This window comes from Prionailurus bengalensis, chromosome A2 (assembly GCF_016509475.1).
Source record: "Prionailurus bengalensis isolate Pbe53 chromosome A2, Fcat_Pben_1.1_paternal_pri, whole genome shotgun sequence".
NCBI classification, from domain to species: domain Eukaryota; kingdom Metazoa; phylum Chordata; class Mammalia; order Carnivora; family Felidae; genus Prionailurus; species Prionailurus bengalensis.
In genome coordinates this window covers 157,024,788-157,051,578 of record NC_057348.1, presented here as the reverse complement: position 1 = coordinate 157,051,578, position 26,791 = coordinate 157,024,788, and the positions used below count along the sequence as shown (strand labels likewise).

General features: G+C 43.5%; 1 protein-coding gene across 4 annotated transcripts in view; it reads left to right on the top strand.

The window, feature by feature from the left end:
- Window positions 1–26,791, top strand: part of TCAF1 (TRPM8 channel associated factor 1) — a 53,853-nt gene that overhangs the window by 9,056 nt on the left and 18,006 nt on the right. Inside the window, exons 1-2 of one of the 4 annotated variants that reach the window (XM_043589796.1) lie at window positions 3,399–3,552; window positions 12,612–13,245. In XM_043589796.1, the coding sequence (XP_043445731.1) occupies window positions 12,626–13,245 (620 nt within the window). In that variant the 5' untranslated portion in view covers window positions 3,399–3,552; window positions 12,612–12,625. Of the gene's footprint in view, window positions 1–3,398; window positions 3,553–5,511; window positions 5,682–12,611; window positions 13,246–26,791 lie in introns of those variants that run through there. The other 3 variants (XM_043589793.1, XM_043589794.1, XM_043589795.1) reach the window with 3 other exon arrangements.

Sequence of the window (26,791 nt, the reverse complement as noted above, 5' to 3'; positions counted from 1 at the left end):
GTTATTTTATTTATTTATTTTTTAATATATGAAATTTATTGTCAAATTGGTTTCCATACAACATCCAGTGCTCATCCCAAAATATGCCCTCTTCAATGCCCAATCACCTACCCTCCCCTCCCTCCAACCCCCCATCAACCCTCAGTTTGTTCTCAGTTTTTAAGAGTCTCTTATGCTTTGGCTCTCTCCCACTCTAACCTCTTTTTTTTTTCCTTCCCCTCCCTCATGGGTTTCTGTTAAGTTTCTCAGGATCCACGTAAGAGTGAAAACATATGGTATCTGTCTTTCTCTGTATGGCTTATTTCACTTAGCATCACACTCTCCAGTTCCATCCACGTTGCTACAAAAGGCCATATTTCATTCTTTCTCATTGCCACGTAGTACTCCATTGGATCACAGTTATTTTAAAGTAAGTCCCTAAGAATGCAAATGTCCAAGCCACCTGTGAGTCTATTTCTATTATTTGTTGTTTCTTTTGAGTTCTTGGCCATGTCTTCTGATTTTTAGCCTCCCTCTAAATTTTTGATGGGGCGCAGGACATCATGAATGAAAAATTATAAAGTTATGGTTGATGTTATTGTTTGTCAAAGAGGACTTTTGGGGGGACGGGGAACAGATAAAGTACCAGAAGATTACTTTCATACTATCAAAGTTGAGTTTTAAGCTTTCTTAAAACTGGTACATTTGAAGTTTTTCCTTTACCCACCCTTAATGCTTACTCCTAACGTGTCATTCTTATTGATACGCCATGGATTTTCTCAACTGAAAGCAGAGTGTTGATAAGAATCACTTACTTTTGTGGGACTTGTCCTCTACTGCTTTGTTCCCAGAGCAGTACAATTACTGAATTGATAGCTCAACTATTTAGCATGTTAGCGTCTATTTTCAACAAGTTTTTTTTTGGGGGGAAGGTGGGGGGGTCTATCCCTGTGTGTGCAGAGCTTGAAAGTCAGTCAGCCAGGGACAAATAAAGGGGAACTTGTACATAGATTTTTACATTCACTTCTCAGGGACATCTTCTTGTCTGAAATGTTGCCCTTTGGGTTCAGTTGGTTTGAGAATCCTGAACCAGTAAGATTGACACTTTCAGCTCATGAAATGCATTGTGAACTGGAAACTGTCCTAAACCAAAAAGCCACAGCAGATGTGGAACTCATGTCCTGTGTTTTTCTTCCCTTGGGACTGTAGCTTCTCAAGTTCTCCCTGTGTTGTTTGCTCTTCAAAGTCTTCCATTGTTTCCTATATTTTGTCCAACATCTATTGCTGTGAATTTTCAGTGGAAGTATTATTCCAAATAAGGTATCCTCTCAACACCAGATTTAGAAGTCTCTTAGCATTTTGTCTTACATTTTAGATAATTTACTTAATATTATTTTATTTCTTCTTGAGATACATCCTTTAGAATTTCCTTTAAAGAGCTTTTGAAAATAAATTCTCAGTATTTGCTGGTCATTTTTAAGACACTTATAATAGAAGATAATGCCAGGACAGCACTAGGGGTCAGAAAGCAGGGAGGGTAGCATTTGACTAGGCGCCAGTTTTAGATTATTATGGATGGTGCTGCTTTGAATATTCTAGTGCATGTCTTTTGGTGACGTATATATACATCTTGGGTATATGTATATACCTAAGAGTGGTATTACTGAGTAGTCCTATTTTTTTTCAAAATTATTTTTGTAACATTTAAAAAATACAAAATATCTAAAGAAAAAAATTACTGGCCAACCCGCCCCACTTCTTGAGGTATCCAAATATGTCCTTATTTTTCCTGCTAGATAAACATAAATACACAAAAGGAGCATTACAAGATTTTCACTGAAAGTATATATTGGGAGCATTCAAGGTATAACTTGAGTTCATCCTTTTTAGAACTCCATAATATTTTACAGTATGGATTTTTAACAAGTTGTTTATTCATCCCAATGTAGCCGAGTATTTACAGAACGTAACATCTCCAAATTTATTTCAGTACTTTCAGGATTTCCTGGAAATTTCTGTTACTCGAGGTAGAAACTGGAAAGAAAAACAGAAACGCTAGAGAAAGTATAAATAAGGAAGGATATAGGATTTAAAACCGAGCTAGTAATATGCAGTCTGAAAGAGAGAGAGGCTAGAACTAGCTGAAGTTTTAGCAGATATAGAAAGAAAATGATAGGCTGACCTCACGTTCATGTATCTTGTCCATCCATCCGTCAAGTGGACATTACGAAGTACTGGTTTATGGCCACATGAAGTGGAGAATCTGGAGAAGAAGAAGAAGAAAACATAGGTCTAGACTTATGTTTCCTCTAGTGTGGTGAGTGGTAATGAAACGGTGAAGTAATACAGGATGTAGTAATCTATCCCCTTTACCACCGAGTCCGCATTCCTGTAGAAGGTCCAGCCTGGACACTGCTTTGCAGGAGGGGAGAAAGCTGTTTCATGGTCGCTTCCTGAGAAGTTTGGCCAGGGACACCTTCTCCTTAGGCACGCAGAGAACAGGGGCCAGTGCAGTGAGGGGTGAAGGCTGAGGAAACAGGCGAATGTGCAGAGGCCACACGAATCTTTCAGGTCTTTGGGACCGGCAGCCATAAAAGGGACAGGTGGTTTTCCCCCAGCTTCTCATGTTGAGCTCACCAAGCTAGATGAGCAGACATGGACTCAAGACAGGGCCATATAGTCCAGTCCCCGCTCAAAAGTCACCTGTTATATCCCACTCTTTCTTGACTGAAATGAGACAGGACGAAGAACAAAGTTCAAGAATCCCCCACACAGGGAGAAATCATATTTATAGAGGCGTCGCTACCAGCTACTTGAGCAAGGATCTTTTTATCTATTTTAGTTGATTAAATGTACTGTTTTTTTTTAATCACAAAATGACACATATCACCATTGAAATGTTAAAGAGGGGTGTGAAGTAAAGATACTTAAAAGTAATCCACTCTTAACTGTCTGAACTGATTCTAATATTTTCATGTGTGTTTTCCATATAATTCCTGTGTTTATATAAGCATATATATTTTAAAAGTTTTTCGTACAAAAATGCAAGCTCTCCATTCTTACTACCATGGTTAAATGTTCATTAAAAATATGAATATAGCTACAGCCCAACTCCTGGCACATACATGTAGATTTAACTCATCCTTGTCTTACATACAAATCTATATTTACCAACCCCTCCCTTGTTGGTAAATAGTCTCACGGATTTATTATTATTATTTTTTTAATCGCCCTGCCGCACTCCCGGAGCCCGGCCGGGACACCGTCCAGCATTCGTGCCTGCATCCTCTCCCAGAACCCGACACAAAGCAGGGCCTCTGAGGTCTGGGGGCGGCCGGCCAGGCTCCGCCCCACCCCCCCCACCGCCGCAGCCGCCAATCAGCTCCCGGGATGCACGCCCCCCCCCCTCAGCCCCTCTCCGCACTGCAGCCAGTCTCCCCCCACACGCCTCCCGCCCCCACCTCCACCAATTACCAAATCCGCAGGCTGATTGCCCTGTCTCCTTGTCACGTCTCTGCAGAGGAGTCCCTTCCCCCTCCGAAGTAGCCCGGTGTGCAAACTGCTGGATAACGGGTGAGTCTCTCCAAAGACGTTTCTAGAACCGGGGCAACCCCCCCCCCCTCGGCGCACCGATCAGGCCCACCGATCAAGCCCGCACGGCCCGGGGGGCGGGGGAGGGGGGAGAAGGACGGACCCGCCCGGGGTCCGGGGGAGCGCGGGGAAGGGGGCGCCTGCCGGGCTGCGAAGGTAGTCGGGCTTTGGGCCTGAGACCGCTTGGGCCTAAGGAGGCGGATGGCTTCCAAAGAGGATTCCCTGCGGTCTCTCCATCCCTGTGTCTGGTTCTGCTCCTTTTCTGCCACTCTGGCTCTTACTTCTTTCGTGCTTCATTCTTGTTCTCCAGGAATTTATGCCTTTTAAAAACACTTCTCATAATGAAATGTTCCAAAACTGCAGATGGGTACAGACAATAACGTAACAGAATTATCAGATGCGAACATTTTTTTATTACCTTCGCTTCAGCGCACTTGGTCTCCCCCACTCCGCCGTGTGTGTGTGTGTGTGTGTGTGTGTGTGTGTGTGTGTGTCCCCTCCTTCTAAGAAACAAAACCTGACAGTGAAAATCCTTACCCCACCAAATCTCGTGTCCATCCTCAGATGTTGTTATATTCTGTCCTTCTCACGTATGTTTTTGTACTTTTATTGTATTTATCTTTATGTAAGCAATATGTGCGTTTTTGTTTTGCCCCTTAACATTTTTCGTGAAACTCAGTATTTGGGGGTTGTGCCTTGCGGTGCTTCTAGTCGTGGCATTTCAGACTGGAAAGGGACTTAGCAAGTTTCCAGCCCCCCTCCTTCATCATCTGGGAGCCCTGAGCCCTGTGGGAGGTAAAGGATCTGCCTGCTCACTTTCACACAGGTGGTCCTTCACTGGGCAGGAGCCTGAATTGAGGTTCTCTTGGTTTCTGTTCCCTGCGTTCCATGTTTTATGCCACTGAGCTCACCTACCCACATCTACCCACATCCCCCTGTTGGCTCTTGCTGATATGATTCGGTTTGGGGAAGGATTTAAAGAAGAAAGGAAATTGGAAAGGGGGTTGAAGGGAGGTGCCGAAAGGAAATATGACTTGGATGCATTTTCCTGAAACACGAAGAATTGAATCTTAGCACAACTTGAATATTTATTTTACTTAAGAAGCACTGGTACAGTCTTACTGATCTAAGAACGTTGTAAGTATTCACTCACCTAATTTAAGCCTTGTAAGAGATCTGTAATATAGGTACTAATTTCAGCATCCCCCGTGTACAGGTAAAACTGAAGTGCAGAGTAACTCTGGGGAAGCCACTCAGCCTGTGAAGTGTAGCACCGCGATCTGAATCCAGGGCATCTGGTGACAGCCTTGAGTTTCTAACCGCTGCACCACCCAGCACTTCACATGCTGGAACTAGCTAGCACCTGAGGGAGGTGAAGGCTCCAGACGCAGTGAGGAGCAACAGTCAGCTGGTTACTGGAATCGAGTTCGAGGTAGAAATAGGCACGGAAATGGACCCAGATGCATAAACTCTGGCTGCCTATTGTCTGTCTGCAATATCCTCTCATTTTTCACTTACAGAAGTAACGTATGTAACAATGCATTGCTCTAGGAAAGTTGTCCTCTGCTGTTCCTCAGGGCAGACGGTATTAACAGGTAGAGACGCAGCGGGCCTTCTCCCACCGCAATACGAATACGTAAAGGGCTAGTTTTTACTATAAAAACGAAAGCATTGTCAACAGCTTCCTACAGTTTTTATTTTCCCCTTGGCAGTGCGTCAAGTACATTCCCCCCAACCAAATGGAGATCTAAGCTCCTCCTAAGAACTGATACCCTATCATTTATTCAGCCTTGCCCTGGGTAAACGAGTAGAGTTTATGTCCCTAATCCCGTCCACTCTGCCAGGGTGGGGGCCGTCGCAGCGCCGAGCCCACTGGGCCGGCGACACAAAGAAGCGCTGTCCCCTGCCAAGCGCCGCCCCTCGGGCTGGCGGTCGCGCCCGGGAGGAAGTGGGGAGGAGGAGACTCCTCGGGAACCCCTCCTCCCGGTGCCCGCTCGCCAGCCTGCCCGGCGCCGCCCGCAGGGAAGCCCCTTCCCCGCAGCACCGCGCGTCCCCTCTGCGCCCAGCCCTGCCCCCTCCGGCTGTCCCCGTGGAAGTCGCAGGGCGACCTGGTGAGTGGCCCTCTGCGAAAGCGCAGGAGGGGCGGCCGGCGGTGGCCTCGGCCCGGCTCTGGGGAGGGCGGTGCCGGAGGCCGAGGGGGCGCGATGGGGGCGCGGGCAGACCTGCGGCAGCAGCGCGCCGCGGGGCCGGGGGGCTCCCAGGCCGGGGACGGGCCTCTCGCTGACCGTGTCCGCGCCCCTGCTGGTGATGTTCTCTGGCCTGGGCGCCGCGTCGCCGCTGCCGCAGTGCTGCCCCTCTCCGGGCTCTGACATCTGATGTTTGTGTTTGCGTGCTTTGTGTCGTCGAGACGCGCAGGCCCGAGCGGGAGCACAGCATCTCGTCCGCAGCTGCGTCGGAGGAGAATGCCGCAGCCCAGGGAGGAGGCAGGGCTCGCGCGGGGTCACACAGGTGGCTGGTGACAGAGCATCACTTCTGTCTTACTGCCCTTTGATCTTTGCAAACACCGGCGCGGGGACTGAGCTCCCTTGCCCACTCTCACCGGCCCGCTGGAGGCTGGGGTGTGTGTGTGTGTGTGTGTGTGTGTGTACACGCGCGCGCGGGCGCGTGTAAGTGCAGGAAGGGCCAGTGGTCTGTCTGTGTACCCCTACCTCACCCCAACCGTGCCAGCGGGTCTGGAGCCATTCCCTGCCAGGCAGAGCTTTTCCGCTTCGCTCCCCTCCTCCCCATGCTGTCCTCCCCCGCCCCCCACCCGTGTACCTCCCCCGATCCCAGCCCCTCTCCCTTCCTCCCTTGACGTCACCGCCAAGCTCTTTGCCTACTGGTTCTGAGCCTGCGTAGGATAGTCTGGCTGGGGTGGGAGCCTGGAGGTTAACGGAGAAGATCCCACACCAGAAGAAGGTATCAACAACCCCTCGAGGTTGAGAATGACCTGTCTTGCACGTTGTCCCTTTGATAGAACGCTCTGCTCTCGGAGGCAGGCCGGTCACCCCTCCGGGGCTCCTCCGTGATGCCTTCTCCTGGGAGTTTCCTGGTGAGAGAACTGAGCAAATATGAGTGAGGGAAAGAGAGCCCCAGGGGAACTCAGGAATTAAGGGAATGTAGTGAGATAGGAACAGGAGAACAGAAAACAGCATTTTGAATTGTGCTTTTTAGGGAATGGGGGAGGGATGGGACAGGGCCACCAGGAGGCCTTCAAAAACATTGGTAATGGTCTGTTTTTTAAGTTGGGTAGTAGCTACGTAGGAATGTTTAATTTTTTAACTTGTTTTACCATCTGTGTCCTTCCACACACATTACATATTCCTTACCATTAAAAAAAATTTTTAATGTTTTTTTTTTTGAGAGAGAGTGTGTGGGGGGGAGGGGCAGCGAGAGAGGGAGACACAGAATCTGAAGCAGGCTCCAGGTGTGAGGCTTGAACTCATGAATCATGAGATCATGACCTGAGCCGAAGTCAAATGCTCAGCCTACTGAGCCACTCAGGTGCCCCAATGAAACCATTTTTAAGTGAAAAACAAGTAAGATTGATCTGTAAGTATGTAGGACAGAATGCAAAAGAAGGGGGAACCCACCCCAACTCTAGTTTAGCTGATGGACACTGGAAAGGATATTGGATGTATACAGGGAAAAAGAAACAGGGGCTCGTGGAAGAAAATGGCATGGAGAAGGGAGGACCTACAGGACTGGATGTCTGTGGTATTACTCATTCATCAAAGCCAAGGTAGCTATTTGCTGGAGAAGTGATCCTAGGCCTGCCCTTGATACCCACATCCATCTCCCAGTCACCCATCCATGGAGTACGTCTTCATTCTCCTAGGGAATCCAAAGAATCAAACATATCCACTGATTTCAGACACGTATCCTGCTTTGGGGATTTGAAATCAAACCATAATGCAGGATGTGGCACATTATCCAAGACCAGCCCACTACCCTCCTTCCCTTCCAAATACAGCTCTTACAGGAAAACACCATTTAGGTAGCATGAGGCCTCTTTGTGGTAGGGGGAGGGATTTGTAGAGTTACAAGTTGTGCTTGAGGTACTTTCTGCTTTATGGGTGCCTTGGGTTCCAGCAAGCTCAGAGGCCAGAGTTGGCCCAAAGGAGAGAAAGCAGGAGCCATGGAAGGAGAATGGAGGATGAAGAACTTAGAGAAATAAAAGGGATTCCCCCAGGCCGTGTCCATCTGCGTTCCCCAAGCTAGGAGAGCAAACAGGGATTTGGGCATAAACAGGAAGCATTTCGTTTAACAGTCAAGTGCTGCAGTCCTGGATATAACTGGTTAAAGTGGGAACAGAACCAGCTGCAAAGTTCAAGGAACCCCACAGAGGAGGAAACCAGATTTCTTGGTGGGTAAATGCTCAACCGATTGGGAGATGAACAAAGACATTTTAGAATGAGTGAGAGATGATCGGTTGAGCAGGCCAATGATGTGTATACTCATTCATTTAATGTTTGCTTGAAGTTCTATTATCTGTGTTATTTTTCACTGTGATACACACAGCAGTTCAAAGGATGCAGACTTGTGCGCTTCGTCCCTTCCTGATGCAGTGAATGTTCGCATGCTGAAATGTGGCCTCCGTAGATTTTTTTTTTTATCGTATATAAAATCCTCGTACTTAAGAGGCTTATCTATTTCCGGTATTTACAAGTGTGGACTTCAGTATAAGATTCCCCAGGTTTGAATCCTGGGTCCCACCGCTCACACCTGTGTGACTTGAGCAAGTAACACATTCTCTGACCATCACATTTTTTGTTTTTGCCCACCTATAAAATGGAGATAGTGATAATACATACCTTACAGGTGTATTGTTAGGATCAAGGAACTGATGTAAAGCGCTTCCAGTAACGTCTGGAGCCTGGGAAGCACTTACTACTACTAAAACGATTACTATTTTCATTCATACAAAAACGGGTGTGTGTCCTGTGTACAGTGATTTGAAAGTTTCATTTAAAACACACCTAGGGTGTTCTACGTACATGCAAAATTTAACGCATTCTTTGTAACAGTGATGGGATATTCTACAATATAGATGATCATACTTTATTCAGACATTCTCCCTCTCAAAAGCTGGCTTGCCACACACACAGTGTTGGTATAAAGCTGAGGCTGCACTCAAGTCCCCACTCGTGATGCAGGACGGAGAGGAGGCGAGCTTGAGTGTCCCCACCAAACCACTCACCTCGGGCCACTCACTAGTCCAGCCCAGGAGACAGGCAGAAGGAGGCAACTCCACAGGAAGAGCCCTCTTCATTCTGGTCCCCTCCTTTTCAGGTGTCGAGGCCATCTGCCTGTGTCTTTGTCACTTTTCCACAGATAGTTCTTCTCCCATGAACTAGCTGGAAAGACAGCTAGTGAGAGAAAAATGTGAGCTCCCTGCCCTGAGCATTTTTGGAGGATCCGCACTGGCAGCAACAAGGGCCCCCAGAGGAGGGATCTGACGGGAGGCTCTTTCCAGGTGGGGCGTGTATGGGTGGCTGCCTGGGGGCTGCGCCCTGGGGTCTTATGTTGCCATAATGGGCTGTGGGGTGCCACAGTTTGTGGAAGTGGGGTAGGTGTGCTTTAGGGTAGAGAGCTGCACCCACAGGAGTCACAGATGGTTCCAGAAAACATCCTTCGTCATTTATCTCCTAGGTTTGCATTTGTCCGTCTCCATTCATAGTTTCATATGGCAGCGAGCATCCTTGTACATATATCTGTAATGCTGCTCTTATTTCTGTAAGCAGGGTAATCAGAAGAGGGATTGCTGGTCCCTCTGTAAGCAGGGTAATCAGAAGAGGGACAGGCTCGGCCCTGAAACGGAGCTGCCACTCTGTTGACAAAGCAATCTGTCAGATCGCTCTCAGCTTCTCGGCCCGTCCGGCAAATTGCAGTAGTGTCCGCTTAGCCTTTTGGACATCGGGCATTATTGTCTGCCTTCACCTTCTCCGCCTTCTCCTCCTCCTCCCTCCCTCTCTCCCTCACCATCTCCCTTTTTTGACAATCTTGTGGGCAGCATCATGCATCCTATCGTGAATTGCCTGAAAGTGAGATTGAGCATATTTTCATAGACTAATTGGCCATTTAAATGTCCTCTTCTGTGAATATCTTCTCTTAAAAGGATAGGATTTCAGCAGATAGAAAGATGTGGGAGAGGGAACAGGAAGGAAAGAGAATCTAAAATGACAGCAGGGTATGTCCAGGGATGCCAAGTGTTCTGGAAACTGCAGAGTGGCCGGAGACATGGCTGGAAAATGGAAGGAGCAGCCCACCCCGGAGACCTTAAACCCCAGGATAAAGGTGTCCGATTTAACCCCATAGGAAAAGGCGAAGCTCCAGGCGGGGGTTCTCTTCTGGGAACTAATGTGATCTGTGGCTTTAGGAGAACAGAGGCCAGATCATCAAGACCCTGGTGACTTAGAAACTGGATCACTTCAGTCGAGGAATGAATTACCGAGCACCCGAACTAGGTTACTGGCAGTGTGGTTGGAAACCATGAACGATGACCTTGACAGGCCTGTGACCAGCTGGATACGGGACAGGAGAGAGAAGGGACACAACCGTGCCTGTGTGGTTTGCCGTCCTGGCTATTTGTGGACACCAGGAAGAACGGAGAAGGCACAAGCCCTTGGCAACCAATCACTTGCTGATTCTGTGGTCTCAAAGCTTCTCTGAGGTAGATGTCTCCTTAACAACTAGGGCCACTAAGCTCACATAGTTTGCCTAAGAGGAGCTAGTTTAAAGGGAAAAGAATAAATTTAGTACTTCTTTAGTTTTAGAGGCCTCTGCAAATGGTAGAACGTGCTCCTTCAGGAGGGATCTTGGGTTTATTCATTACCTCAGAACCAGGGCCTTTTTGTCTGTGCCTTGGACCTTTACAAAGGCCCATGGAAATATTTGAGAACTAAATGTAGTCATCGTTAGTTTTAGTGTCAGCATTGGCTCCAAAATGTGAAAACTATAAAATCAGAATCATTAGGGGCACCTGGGTGTCCCAGTTGGTTACGCATCCGACCCTTGGCATCGGCGCACGTCACAATCTCATGGTTCGTGAGACCCAGCCCCGCGTCGGACTCTGTGCTCTGGCAGCATGGAGCCTGCTTGGAATTGTCTCTCTCTCCCTCTGTCTCTGCTCCTCCCCCCATCATCTCTCTCTCAAAATAAATAAACTTAAAAAAAATCATTAAATGCTTAGTCCAGTATTTGTAAATTCTAACATTAGGTTTGCTTGTTGTTCACTTTGTAAGAATTCTCTATTATGCACGTTGGCAAGTTAAATAGCTTACCCTTAACTAAATAATTACAGGCAAACATACATGTGTATGTGTGTATATACACATATAAGTGTATATATGTGTATATATATATATATAGGTATATATGTATATATATAGGTATATATATATATGAGTGTGTATATATACAGGTATTTCATATATATACAGATGAATATATGTATGAAATAAGTAATTGAAAGGCACTTAACCTGTTACTTCCTTTAATCCTTGGGACAACCTGATGTGGTAGATACTCTTATCCCTTCTTAATGAATGAGGAAATGAGGACGGAAATGTGCTGCCCATCTCACAGTCAGTAAGCGAACAGCTGAGATTCAAGCCCTGGTAGCCTACCTCCAAAGTCCGGGCTTGGAGCCACTTTGCCATATTGCCTTCAGAGAGAATATTCTCTGACAAGGGAAACAGAAAGTAAAGAGGTTACAGGCCCAAGACTAAAAACCTGGGACTTTTCAGAAGGGGTAAGAGAAGGCTGGAAAGTAAATGGGTCAGCAGGTTGAAGATGTTGCGCTTGGCCCAGGCAGTAACGTTACTGGTGGTGACAGCCTCGGGGACCGGCCCTGTCCGGTGCCACCGGGTGGGCAGTGAGAACAGCAAGCCCTCGGTGTCCTGATGATGAAAACACATCTGCTCTTGAGGGGATCGCTCCAGTGCCGTGCCCACAGTGGAGGTCAGACTGTAGCGCATCCCGAGCAGGGAGCTCACGGGGAAGCAGCAGAGGATTTATGCGAGGCCACAGCCACAGACATACACACCCGTCTCCACGGTGTCTGGGCACAAGTGAGAATCGGCCATCGTTTCATAACGTGTTGCATACATTCCTCTTCTGGATTCAAGCCACAGAGGACTTCCGCTTTCCTCTTCTCCAGCTGTGACTGTGACCAAGGACACTTCTCAGAGGACGCAGGCTTTCCAGACTGAAACTCTGGGGTCCCCGAGCTGCACTTAGTGAGATCGGTGTGGGAGCTGAGTGGGGTGGGGACAGCATGCTGCACCAGTGTGTGTGTTTCCGGTGGCTGCTGTAAGACATTCCCACGAACTGGGGGACTTCAAACAGCAGAAATCTATTCTCTCCCGGTCCTGGGGGCACAGAAGTTTGAAGTCAAGGTACTGGCACGGTGGTTCGGTCTGCAGGTTCTGAAGGAAAATCTGCTCCTCGCCTCCCTCTCTTGGCTTCTAGTGCTCACCAGCAACCTTTGGCCACCCTTGGTGTAGATATATCACTCCCATCTCTTAGCATTCTCCCCTGTGTGTCTTGTCTGCATCCAGATTTCTTCTTAAAGGACGTGACTCATTGAATTAGGGCCCGCTCAAATCCAGTATGGCCTCATCTTAACTGGATTGTACCTGCAAAGACCCTATTTCCAAAGAAGGTCACATTCACAGGTACCGGGAGTTAGGACTTGAACGTATCTCTTTGGGGACACAATTCTGCCTTCATTTCTGTTTGTTTCCTTCTGCAGTAGAAAAGTGCCGGGCTCTTTTAGTTTAACCACAGGAGTTTAGGAGGACTGGTCAGGGTGTGATGCATTCTCCTGGATTGGATACCTTGACCCCCCTTGGTGAGTCCCTGAGTCATTTCGTAGAGTCAGTCTCATCTGCATAGACAGAAGAATTGCCCCAGCTGGGGGAGCAGTGAACTGTTTGGCTTGTTTATTTATTTGTTTATCTGTCCTTCCCCAAACTGAGTCTTTGATTTTCTCTCTACAGAAGCCGATCCAGCCATGGCGACTCCCTCTGCTGCCTTTGAGGCCCTTATGAATGGAGTGACCAGCTGGGATGTCCCCGAAGATGCCATCCCATGTGAACTGCTTCTCATTGGAGAGGCCTCCTTTCCGGTCATGGTGAATGACATGGGCCAGGTCCTCATTGCTGCCTCCTCCTATGGCCGAGGCCGCCTGGTGGTGGTGTCCCACGAGGACTACTTGGTAGAAGCCCAGCTCACTCCCTTTCTCCTCAATGCAGTGGGTTGGCTTTGTTCTTCCCCTGGGGCTCCCATTGGCATACACCCGTCCCTGGCACCCCTGGCCAAAATCCTTGAGGGTTCTGGGGTAGAGGCGAAGATTGAGCCCGAAGTGAAAGACTCCCTGGGGGTTTACTGCATTGATGCCTACAATGAAACCATGACAGAAAAGTTGGTCAAGTTTATGAAACGTGGAGGGGGCTTGCTCATTGGAGGCCAGGCCTGGGACTGGGCCAACCAGGGCGATGATGAAAGGGTGCTTTTCACGTTCCCTGGCAACCTCGTGACCAGTGTGGCCGGCGTGTACTTCACTGACAACAAAGGGGACACAAGTTTCTTTAAAGTCTCCAAGAAGATGCCCAAGATCCCAGTCTTAGTTAGGTAAGTGCATTTACCCCGGTGGGGATTTGGTTGCAGGTTCAAAAACAGACATGGTTCTTGTCTTTAGGTTGCTCCCAGGCTAACAGAAGAGAACTTGGCACTTAGGCATTGATTCACCCTAAATCAACCAGATTTTAAAAATACCCTGAGGCACAGGAGGGTTCCTGCCTTCTCAGACCAGGCACTCAGACCAGACCATTGCTGTTGCCTCCCAAGACCAGACCACTTGGCTCTTTGAGCAGAGAAACTTCTTAGTGACCATGATGTTCCCTGACGTCTAGCTTGAAATATGTTGTTTGTGCTAAGTCTAAGAGTTAGGGGAGGATTTTATGTCTGCAGGCAAAAGACCTGATGATGGAGAATGAGGGATGCCGATGATGGGTACAGAGACAGGCTACATGGAAGGTTCTTTAAGAGCACTAACCAGCCTGTTCTGTACACACTATGCTCCAGCATCTCATACAGTGCTGGACGTAAGCAGGTTTGTAGATGCTCAGTAAACATGTGTTGGCTGGTGACTGGATGGATAAATGAGGGAGAGTAGAGGCGGTGTAGTTCCAGGAGTAGAAGAAGTGTACCAGGCCACACCCTGTTGTACATTAAAACTCACAGCATCCTTGAAGCAAAGAGCACTGGTATTTCTGACTGGTGGGAGCATGGTAAAGTAGGGTTGGGTGAGGAAGGCACAGCAGGGTTAGAACAGACATACAGATCATGGGCTGTGGCCTCTCCTTGGCATGGAACATTTGAAACAAAACCCCATATGTGCAAGGAGGAAAGACACGGTTATTCTGGGGCGTAGTGATTGATCAAATTGATCAAATTTCAGTTTACCAATGACCTTCATCCTAAGGAATAGGGAGGGAAGGCTTGGCCATAATTCTCTTTCTTAACTACCTAACCCCCCTTACTTGCCTTCAAAGATGTTTTTCTCTATCAAAACCATACTTCTTTTTTCTTTGGCTCTACCTAAATCATTTCTCATCATCAGTGATTCTGAATTGCGGGTGGAGCTCGGTTGTGTGTGTGTGTGCACTCATGTATGTGTATGCACACGTGTAAAATCAACTGGAAGACTGATGCTTGAGGGAAAATCAGAGTTAATAAGGCAAGTATGCAGACTCTGTTGTGGAGATTTTGGGTTTTAGTTTTGGTTGTTAACTAGGTGAGACGGCATCACAATCATTGACTGTCTTTACTTCTACAGGTAGTTATAGCAAAGTGTTGCTCATATGTTATGTGGGTCATTTTAGACGTGTAGATGGATTGAAGATGGCAATACTGATTTTCCTGAGCTGAGTGTGTGCGTGTGTGTGTGTGAGGGAGAGAGAGAGAGGCGTGAAATACTGATTAAATGCATACATTGAGATTAGTATGGGAAAAGAGAAAACAAGAATCCTCTCCTCCTCTCCCCATAGTTTTAATATTCACTCTCTTGTAGCCAAGGCTGAAAAGTAGACGTTGAGGGATATTTCTCCCACCTGATGTTGTTGCAGTTGCTAAACTATATATTTATCCACATTCGTTAATTATAAACCTAAATCTGGGGCCCCTGGGTGGCTCAGTCAGTTGAGCATCCAACTTAGGCTCAGGTCATGATCTCGCAGTTCGTGAGTTCCATCCCCACATCAGGCTCTGTGCTGACAGCTCAGAGCCTGGAGTCTGCTTCAGATTCTGTCTCCCTCTGTCTCTGCCCCTCCCTTGCTCGTTCTCTCCCTCTCTGTCTCTCTCAAAAATAAACATTAAAAATTTTTTTTAATTATAAACCTAAATTGAGTAAATTTTACTTTATGTAAATTAGACCTTAATAAACCTTTAAAACTAGCATTTTTATTTTTATTTATTTTTATTTTTTAATTTAAATTCAAGTTAGTTAATGGGTGCCTGGGTGGCTCAGCCCATTGAACGTTTGACTATTGATTTCAGCTCTGGTCATGATCTCACAGTTTGTGGGTTCAAGCCCTGCACTGGGCTCTGCGCTGACAGTGTGGAGCCTGCTTGTGCTTATCTCTGTCTCTCTCTCTGCCCCCTGCTCCCCCGTTCATGATCTCTCTCTCTTTATCTCTCTCTCTCTCAAAACAAATAAACATTAAAAAATACAATAAAATAAATTTAAGTTAGTTAACATACAGTGTGGTATTGGTTTCAGGAGAAAAAATAGATTTTTTAATAGGACTTTAAAAAAAAAAATCAGAGACAATCAGATTCATGTCCAAGTATATGCAATGCAGCACTATTTGTAATAAGGAAGAGTAGTATAGCTAAATAAATTATAGAATTATTAACCAACCATTAAAACTATTTCCAAGAATATAGTTTTAGGCATGGGGAAAAGGGCATGGTAAAAACCTCTCAGGGGGTACTATGAAATGAAATAAAGTAGGATACTAACCTGTTATTCAGTATGTTCCCACTTCTGTTCAAAAAATATAGCTATGTGTAGAAAATATTATCAAAGGAGAAGGCCATAATATCACTTCACATACAAGAACATTAAAGACAAGAAAAATAATTTAGAAGTCCTGTTAAAGATCTTCCACATCTATCAATGCACCATTCTATGACATAAACAAAAAATATAAAACCAAATTTAGGTCTCTTAGTTCAATTTTTTTGACATCTCTGATATACATATAAATGTGTGTGTGTGTGTATGTGTGTGTGTGTGTGTGTGTGTGTGTATTGCCAATTGCCAATACTTTTGAATTATGTTTCTTCTTCATGGATGGTCTTTTAAACCACTTTTTCAATATTGTGGGATCTGTTATTTTTTTAATTTTCATTTTATTTAAAAAAATTTTTTTTAAGTTTATTTATTTGTTTTGAAAGAGAGACAGCACGTGCATGAGCAAGGGAGGGGAAGAGAGAGAGGGAGACAGAGAATCCCAAGCAAGCTCCCCGCTGTCATTGTGGAGCTCAGTGCAGGGCTTGATCTCACAAACCAGGAGATCATGACCTGAGCCAAAATTAAGAGTTAGATGCTTAACCAACTGAGCCACCCAGGCGCCCCTAATTTTCATTTTAAAAAGTAATGTCATAAACTCACAATACAACTCTTTTCATCTTCATATATTATTTTCCCCATTCATCCATAATTTTACATCATTGTCCTCTTAGTATACATGCTAGTTTGAATTCTACTCACGAATATTTTTCATTCTATATAATCTTTTAAGTTTTATTTGATTCACTTCATGAGAATGCAGTGCATACACCATATTTATTTAATCATTTGCCTGCTGTTGAGCATCTCTGGATCTTTCTCTACTCTTGTTCTTATAGGTAGTACTGCAGAGAATATCTCCCAAACATTTTAGAAGTATTAGACAATACAAGACACCAAGATGATTCTATTAGAATTCAAAGGAGATTATTTCCATCACTGGCTGAGTGAGGTTCAGATGGAAAGCCCCTATGGATTTAGTTACTCTGCCAAAGTATCTTATTTATTTTTAAACCCTCATTTAAACATAAGAGTGTGAATTAAGCTAACCTTAATCTTATTACTTGCATATTTCTTACTAAATTAAATTCTACATAACGATCCTGGGATCCTCTTAGCCTTCTAAAAGAGTAAACTGTCCACAGGTTGTTATCAAGATGAATCACATTTTTAGCAGAGGAAGAGTCTAATTTATGATCAGAAAAATAATATCCCTAAGTAATAAAACCAGATGATCTACTTTTAGCCGGGTGAGAATACCCACAGTTGTCAGGACATGAGCCTCCTAGTCACTGCCCTGGTTTCCTGCCTGGAAAGCAAAGCGTCATCATCTGCATTTAGAACACTAGCCTCCATGGGCCCCCTGGGTGGTTCAGTCGGTTAAGCTTCTGACTTCGGCTCAGGTCACCATCTCATGGTTTGTGAGTTCAAGCCCCACGTCGGGCTCTGTGCTGACAGCTCAGAGCCTGGAGTGTGCTTTGGATTCTGTGTCTCCATTCTGTCTCTGCTCCTCTCCCGTTTGTGTTCTCTCTCTCTCTCTCTCTCTCTCTCTCTCTCTCAGAAATGAATAAACATTAAAAAAAAATTTATTTGAAGGAAAACACTAGCCTCCACGTGCCCTGTAAGACCAAGCCACATGTAGGCTGTTCCCTGAGCGATTTCTACTCTCCTACCAGCTTCATTCAGTGCCTCGATTGCACCTTGGTTCTGAGGCCAGTGGCACTGCACTTTATGTGCAAAAGAAGCCTCACCTTCTATTAAGTATTTCATTTGAAAAACACTGGGTCCATTGTCATAAACTACCTGGTCCCATTGCAGGACTCAGTATTCATATAACCTGGAAAAGGCCCAGATTTTAGAGTAGGCAGACTTCAGTAAGTTCCCAAGCTCTGTCTGGTGCATGTGCTATAACCTCGTGTTGGAGCCACCCTCTCTAAGCCTCATCTTCAAAGTGGGATTAACAATGACTACCTTTCAGGGTGGTTGTGAGGATTAAATGAATGAAGAAAACATGATCAAATACCTAAGGCACTTTAATTATTCTGACATCCAGCCTCCACACTATGGTATGTAAGTTGTAGGATGCCATGAATATCATCCCCAACCACTGATGATTACCTAGCATCCATCATTATGCTGCTTTACCCCAGGTCATGTGTGTTCTCCGAGTTGTGTAAAGTATTGGCCTTTTAGGAAATTATTTATTTATTTTGAGAGAGAGAGAGAGAGAGAGAGAGAGAGAGCATGTGCATATGTTCGCATGCAAGAGGAGAGGGGCAGAGAGAGAGGGAGAGACAGAATCCCAAGCAGGCTCCAGGTGGTCAGCACAGAGCCTGACACGAGGCTCCATCCCACCAACCTTGAGACCGTGACCTGCGCTGAGATCAAGAGTTGGACGCTTAACCGACTGAGCTACCCAGGCACCGCAAATATTGGCATTTTTACTCATGTTTCCACCTACTTCCTCTACCAAACTGAAGCTGCATCATCATGATCAATTGCCATATTTTATCCTCTTTATACATTTAATAAAACAGGTACTAGGGACCGAATTGGCTCCACCAATAAGAGATGTGATGTAAATTAAACGCATCATTAGATGATCAACCTAGGGAGGTTTAGGAGAGGAGGAGGTTAGGGAGACAAACCAGAATAGTTTGTCTGGTCCCTCTTTTAAATTTTTTTTTTCAATGTTTATTTATTTTTGGGACAGAGAGAGACAGAGCATGAACGGGGGAGGGGCAGAGAGAGAGGGAGACACAGAATCAGAAACAGGCTCCAGGCTCCAAGCCATCAGCCCAGAGCCTGACGCGGGGCTCGAACTCACGGACCGCAAGATCGTGACCTGGCTGAAGTCGGACGCTTAACCGACTGCGCCACCCAGGCGCCCCTGGTCCCTCTTTTAGATAAGAAGTCCCTTATCTCACTTTTACCAAAATCTCAGGCTTCTATTACAGAGTTCTATTAAGGAATGTTGTTCGTTCATACATTTATATAGCCAGCAATTTATTGAATACATTCTATATCCCAGGCAGTATTTTGTATGTCAAGACAATGATTTCCAAAGATCTAGTAATTAAAAACACAGAAACCTTCAGTAACAAGACCTGGAAGAATTTACAAAAAACAAATAACTGTGTTAGGAAGAGGGCTGTGATACTGAGTTTCACTGGAACCTGGAAACCTGTGATCTTCCTGCCAGTATATGCAGCAAGACATGCTTGGCATGCAGTTTCACCTCTTCTTCCCTCTAAATGGAAAGTGCTGGAGTAGAAACATCCTTGTCCTCCTTTTAGCTATTACTCCATTGAGACTGGTTTTCTGTCTACGGTGATCCCCATATATATTCAGTCATCAGAGATGCATAGAAAAGAATGTTATACCAACGGTCGTGCTCTCCAATGTCTGCATGCTCCAAATTCCTTGGCCCTGTGAAACCTGAATTGACGAACCTTACGCAGATATTAATTAATAAGCTTACTTATAACAAGGATCCACAAATCGTTGGAGGTCATTGCTTGTTACATGTTAGGAATATTCAGGATGCTAACTATAGAATTTTATGTCAGGATCATGGCAGGGCGTGGTGGGGGTAAATATCCTCACCTAACTCCTACTCTGTCCTCACGGCATGCTTAGTTATGTAGGCTAAAATGGCATAAACTGGCCTTCAAAAAATAAACAAGACATTTCAGAGAGCGAATCCAAGTGGAAAGACAGGCCACGTTAGAAGAGTAATTGCTAGGGGCTCCTGGGGGCTCAGTTGGTTGAGCTTCTGACTTCTGCTCAGGTCATGATCTCGCGGTCCGTGAGTTTGAGCCCTGCGTCGGGCTCTGTGCTGACAGCTCAGAGCCTGGAGCCTGCTTTGCATTCTGTGTCTCCCTCTCTCTGTCCCTCCCCCACTCATACTCTGTCTCTCTCTCAAAACTAAATAAACATTTTAAAAATTTTTAAATAAAAAAAAAGAGGAATTGCTAAATCACAATTTAGATTGCTTTCCCTTTTTTTTTAACGTTTATTTATTTTTGAGACAGAGAGAGACAAAGCATGAATGGGGGAGGGTCAGAGAGAGGGAGACACAGAATCTGAAACAGGCTCCAGGCTCTGAGCTGTCAGCACAGAGCCCAACGCAGGGCTCAAACTCACAAACAGCGAGATCATGACCTGAGCCGAAGTCGGCCGCTCAACCGACTGACCCACCCAGGCACCCCTGCTTTCCCTTTTTATGAACATTTTCTTCCAGTTTCAAAATACATGCTTGCTGGAAAATAACAGAAATAATCCAGAAGTAGGCAAAGTAAAAAGGGAAAGATCTTCATCTCTGCCTGTCCCTCTGCCCCTGCTGATTTGTTCCTCCAGAGTTTGGACTCTTATCTTTTCTGACTTTTCCCCCATTTGTGTGGGAGGACGGTGTGGAAGAGCTGGGGGAACAGAGAGACAGAGACAGAGACAGAGAAACCTGCAACTTGGTTTTCCACTTAATTATTTTGAACATTTTCCACGTGCATCTTTCTGATAATGTGCATCATCCTTCAGAATGGCTGTATAGCGTTTTGCGTTGGATTGTTCCATAAGTCATTTAACTATACGCCTGTTAGCACACAGTAAAGTTACTTTCTAATTCTTCTGTAAATAAAGATATAATGAATATCCTTTCACTGAAACCCACACAGGCTGGATATATACTTATTCATTTTAAGTGCTTGGCAGTTTCCTTTTAGAAATTTCTTATTTTGGAAATCTTCAAACGTATATATTCTTAGAAATAGAAATAAGAGCAGTGAACACGTATCCGTCACCCAGCCAGTGCAATTCTCAACTACCAGCTAACTGTCTCCACTCACCACCTTCCTACCCCTTTCCTCCCTCTTCCAGTTTGTTTTGAGCAAGTCTCTGACATTGCATCATTCTGTCCATAAAATAGTGTATCTCTAAAAGACAAGGACTGATCTTTAAATATAACTACACTACTGTTATCACATATTTTAAATAGCATTACTTTTTCTGACCTAGCAAAATATCAGTAACAATATCGTTTTTTGAGAGCATTCTGTAAGTACTCTCTCTTATGTACATATGTCTAAATTTATCCCTTAGAGAAACTGGATTATTCATATTCTCCATAAATTACTTAATTTTTGCATACTTGTTCTAAAAGAGATCTCTAAGACAACTGTTCCAAACTCCCACTGAGATTTTAAAACTGAACTTGGCTTTTATTTCCCATGTTTTAAAGCTATATTTTGGTATCCTGAAAACTCCTGAGTTTTTTTCATGGTGTGTACATTTTGTCAGAACATACCCTTTCTAGCAACTGGTGTTTTTCACCTTGAATTCTATTTTGTCTAGTATGTAGTTACTATTCCCTATTTTTTTTGTTTTGCTTCTCTTTTTGTTTTGTTACTCTTTCTATGTTTTTTTTCTAAAAGGTTTGTCTCTTAGTGTAAATCTGATTTTTTAACCTAATCATAGTGCCTCTGCAGTTTACAAGGTAAATAATCCATTCATATAATCAAAAAATTGATGTTCTAGATACTATAATCTTGCTCAATATTTTGTTATACTTTCTCATTGCTTCTTTTAAAATTTTCCTTTACAGCCTTTTGCTCCATTGGTTGAGTTTCTTTTTCTCTTGTCACTATTTGGAAATTACACAGGATTTTTCTATTCTTCTTGTAGCTATCCTTGATTTTTTCCCACATCTTTATGTAAAAATTTTTCACACTTATGGGAACATTGCAAGAATAATGTAATGATAACCATACCCTTCACCTAGATACGTCAGTGACTAGATTTTGTCACATATACTGTATAAACACACAGAAACAGATTACTTTGCCTAACCATTCGAGAGAAGCCTACAGACGGAGTAACACATCACATCTAAATACTTCAGTATAGGGGCGCCTGGGTGGCGCAGTCGGTTAGGCGTCCGACTTCAGCCAGGTCACGATCTCGCGGTCCGTGAGTTCGAGCCCCACATCAGGCTCTGGGCTGATGGCTCAGAGCCTGGAGCCTGTTTCCGATTCTGTGTCTCCCTCTCTCTCTGCCCCTCCCCCGTTCATGCTCTGTCTCTCTCTGTCCCAAAAATAAATAAAAAAACGTTGAAAAAAAAATTTTAAATACTTCAGTATATATCTCCTAGAGACAAGGGCATTTTCCAGTATAACCATAATACAATGATCTAAAAAAAAAAAACCAAATGGTGCCATTGATACAACACTATTATTTAATGTCCATGTTCAAATGTCTGCAATTACCCCAACAACTTCTTTTTTAGATTTTTTTTTAATATAGGATCCAACCAAAACATTTGCCAGCTTTTCTTATCTTTCAGGACACTGGTGTTTTTGAAGCATCTAGCCCAGCCATTTTGTGGAATGCGCCTCAGTTTGGATTTGTCTAATTATTTTCTCATGATTATACTCAGTCCAAACATTTTTTGTCAAGAATACTACATAGGTGACATTGGGCTCGTTACAAGGTATCAAATTGGGAGGCATATGATATCAGTTTTATTGTTACTGGTGATGACAGAATTGGCTATTTAGTTAAATTGGAGTTTGCCAGATTTTCCTAGTGTAATAGTGCCTTTCCCCCCTTTTAACCAGTTTAACCTATGGTGTGACAATTTGAGAGTATTAATGTCCTGTTCACCAGCAACCTTCCACCCAGTGGTTTTAGCACTAGTTGATGATCTGTGCCCGGGTCAATATTTACAAAAGTGATTACTTCTACTGAACACGGGTACTTCCTGCCCCTTTCTTAAAGATTCATGTCAAACATCACCTCTTCCAGAAAACCTCTCCCACCCTCTCCCATTCTGACATGGATGTCTCTCTTCTGAGCATCTGTAGCAACCTGACCTTCTAGCTGAGTGTAGGTTTACTTGTAGATTTCTGCCAGAATTGGTTGGGATCCCTCCGCACCCCCACAACATTTGTTGTTGATTTTGTGGTGGTTTTAAAATTTTGCTTGAGTATCACTCTGTACTCATGGACCCTTTTATTTTTTTTTAAGTTTATTTATTTTGAGAGAGAGAGAGAGAGTGCAAGCAGGGGGGGGCAGAGAGAGGGAGAGAGAGAACCCCACGTAGGCTCTGTGCTGACAGTGCAGAGCCGGATGTGGGGCTGGAACTCATGAACCATGAGATCATGACCTCGGCGGAGACCAGAAGTCAGATGCTTAACCGACTGAGCCACCTAGGCGCCCCACACATGGACCCTTTAAAAAAAAATCAAATATAAATCATTTATAGTGCGCGTTTTTGGAAGGTCATACTGTCTCAAATTTGGCAAGTGCAAAGCCCTATTAAGCTGACTCCTAAATCATTTGACACGCCCCATCAGTTTTCTTGTATTTACTCAGTGTCTGGTACAACAAGACGTTGCAGGTTCATGTTGTCCTTTTCTACTCCAAAACCAGATTCAGCCATTTCTTCAAGAATTCTTAGTTCCTTTTGGTGGTGAATGGTATTTAGAAACTATGGTCATCACGGTGTACTCCCTGCTGTTGGACTGTCCTCATTCCTGGGCTCCTCAGAAGACAGCCAGGAAATATTGATCTCATAATCATAAGTTCATACTGATACCCCCAGTTTTAATCCAAAACCACAGGGAAGATTCCCTGTTTGTATCTTCCATCTCCCATAATGTGAATACTGGTTTCCACAACTTCAGTATTTACTCATTAGCTCAGTCCTACAGTGCGCACAAAATAATTTCATGATTACTATTCCCACAGTATAGCCAAGAGCATAAATAGTAAGTTTTAAAGATTTCTTTGTATTTATTTTTATCCTCAGAATATACTTCACTGAGCATAGAATGTCCGAGTACTGTGTTCAGAAGGTACTTGGATTGTTTGTTTTCATTTGGTCCTACTTTTATTTAATGTGGGTTTTTGCCTATATTTGCTTATTTAATTTTATTTTTTGAATGTATTAAGTACTGACATGGTTGTAACAGCAAAGTACACTTTATTTTTTTTTAAGTTTACTTATTTATTTTGAGAGAGAGAGAAAGAGAGCATGCACGAGTGGGGGAGGGGCAGAGAGAGACGACCTTAAGCAGGCTCTATGCCAGGTGTGGAGCCTGACAAATGTAGGGCTTGATTAACCTCCATGAGATCATGTCCTGAGCTGAAATCAAGTGTCGGACTCTTAACAGCCACCGGGAGCCCCTATACATAGTATGTTCTGATCACAGTGGTACTGCACTAGAAATCAGTGGGATAAACATATCTGGAATATCTAAATATTTGTAAGTTAAAAAATACATGAATACCCTACAAGTCAAAAAAGAAATTGCCAAGGAAATTAGGAAATGTTTTGAACTGAATAAAAATGAAAACACAACATGCCAAAATTTGTGTAATGTAGTTAAAGTAGTGCAGAGAAAGAAAGGTATACTTTTAAATGCTTTTATTAGAAAAAATGAAAGGCTTAAATTCAGTGGCCTGAATTTCCACATCAAGAAGCGAAAAGAAAAGAAAAGAAAAGAAAAGAAAAGAAAAGAAAAGAAAAGAAAAGAAAAACCTGACCCAAAATATGTGGAAGGAATAAGAAGATAATAAAGATGAGAGCAGAAATCAATGAAACAGGAAGTAGAAAAACAATAGGGAAAATCAGTAAAAACAGAAGTTGGTTAGTTAGAAAAAAATCAATAAAGTGATAAATCTCTAGATACATTGATCACAAAAACAAGAGAGGAATACAAATGATAAATTCCAGGGATGGAATACAGATGATTAATATAGATCCTACAGACATTAAGATATAAGGGAATATTACAACTGTATGCCAATGCATTTGACAGCTTTCCACAGAGAGACAAACTGCTAGAATTGACACAAGAAGAAACAGAAAATGTATGTTAAAGGAGTTGAATTCTAATTTAAAACATCCCAATACTAAATGCAATCTGGTATCCTGGATTGGATCCTAGAAAATATCAGTGGGAAAAGGTGAAATTTGTGTAAAGTCTGGAGTTAAGAGCATTTTACTAATTTTAACTTACTAGTTTTGGCAAATGTACCATAACTGTGTAACATGTTAACATTTGGAAAACTGAGTGAAGGGTATATTGGAACTTGGTACTATTTGCAACTTTTATGGTTTTTTATTTTAAAATAAACAACAATGCAAAAAAGACCAATAAGGAGATAGCTTCACTGATGAATTTTACCAAACATTCAAAGAACAAAAGATACTAACCCTACATAAACTCTTCAAGAAAGTAGAAGAGGAGGAAACTTTTTGCAACTTATTACACTAGTATTTCTCTGATACCAAAACTGGAGAAAGACATCACAAGAAAACTACAGAACAATGTCCCTCATGCAGATGCAAAGATTCTTAATAAAATATTGTAAAAAGAATAAAAGTAATATATAAAAAGGATACTACATCGTGACCAAGTATGGCTTATCCTGGGAATGCATGGCTGGTTTAACACTCTACCATGGAAGTAGTTCATCATACTTTTTTTTTAATGTTTACTTACTTTTGAAACAGAGAGAGACCAAGCATGAGCAGGGGAAGGGCAGAGAGAGAAAGAGAGAGACACAGAATCCGAAGCAGGCTGAGCTGTCAGCATGGAGCCGGACGTGGGCCTTGAACCCACGAACCGTGAGATCACGACCTGAAGTTGGACACGTAACCGACTGAGCCATCTGAGCACCCCAGTAATTCACCATATGAACAGAATGAATGAGAAAACCATATAATTCAGTACACGTGTGCACACACACACACACACACAAAAGCATTTGACAAAATTCAGTACCAAATCATGATAATATTTTAGCCAACTAGAAATAAAAAGGAACTTCTTCAATATTGTGAGAATCATCTTTGAAAAAGCTATAGCTAAGAATGTGCTTCATAGGGAAATATCCTAAAATTGAAAACAAAGCAAGGAAGGATATCTGCTGTCACTGCTTTTATTCAACACTGCACTAACGATCATAGCCAGTTCAGTAAGGCCGGTAAAAGAAGGCGCAGAGATGAAAAATTAAGAAGTAAATCTATGTTTATTAGCAGAAAACATGAGATCTATGTAAAAAAACACTCTTTAAAACTCTAGGGGCACCTGGGTGGCGCAGTCGGTTAAGCGTCCGACTTCAGCCAGGTCACGATCTCACGGTCCGTGAGTTCGAGCCCCGCGTCAGGGTCTGGGCTGATGGCTCAGAGCCTGAGCCTGTTTCTGATTCTGTGTCTCCCTCTCCCTCTGCCCCTCCCCCGTTCATGCTCTGTCTCTCTCTGTCCCAAAAATAAATAAACGTTGAAAAAAAAATTAAAAAAAAAACTATAAAAAAAGCACTATAATAATTGAAGTTAGTAAGGTTGCAAGATACAAGGTCAATAAAAATCAATTACATTCTTATATACTAGCAGCCAAAAATTGACAATTGAAATTAAAAATAATCCAATAAAGATAGGACCCCAAATCATGAAATACTAATGAATAAAGTTAACGAAATGTTATGAGACCTATATCCTGAAACTATAAAACATCACTGAAATTAAGTAAAGCCTAAAGAAATAGAGAAATACACCAGATTGATGAATCAGAACTCAGTAATTTTAAGATGTCAGTTTTCCCCCAAATGACATAAAGATTCAATGCAATCCCAACCAAAGTTCAAATGGACTCTAAAATTAATGCAAATGAAAGGAACTAATATAACCTAAATTCAAGACTTCCTAGAAAGCTAAAGTAATCAAGATACTGTGGCGCTGGCATAAGGACAGCCATACAGATCAGTGAAATGACTACACGTGGTTCAGAAATAGGCTCACAGATCCATGCTCAATCTTTTCAACATATGGTTCTGGAGTAAATGGATACCCTTATGGAGAAAAGGTGAATCCTGACACTTATCCTGCTCCATACAAAACAAATAACTGAAAAGATCTGGCCCTAAAAGCCGAGGCTAAGATTCAAAACCATCTTTTCTTTTCCTTTTTCTTTCTTTCTTTCTTTCTTTCTTTCTTTCTTTCTTTCTTTCTTTCTTTCTTTCTTTCTTTCTTTCTTTCCTTCCTTCCTTCCTTCCTTCCTTCCTTCCTTTTCCTTTCCTTTCCTTTCCTTTTTTTTTCTTTCT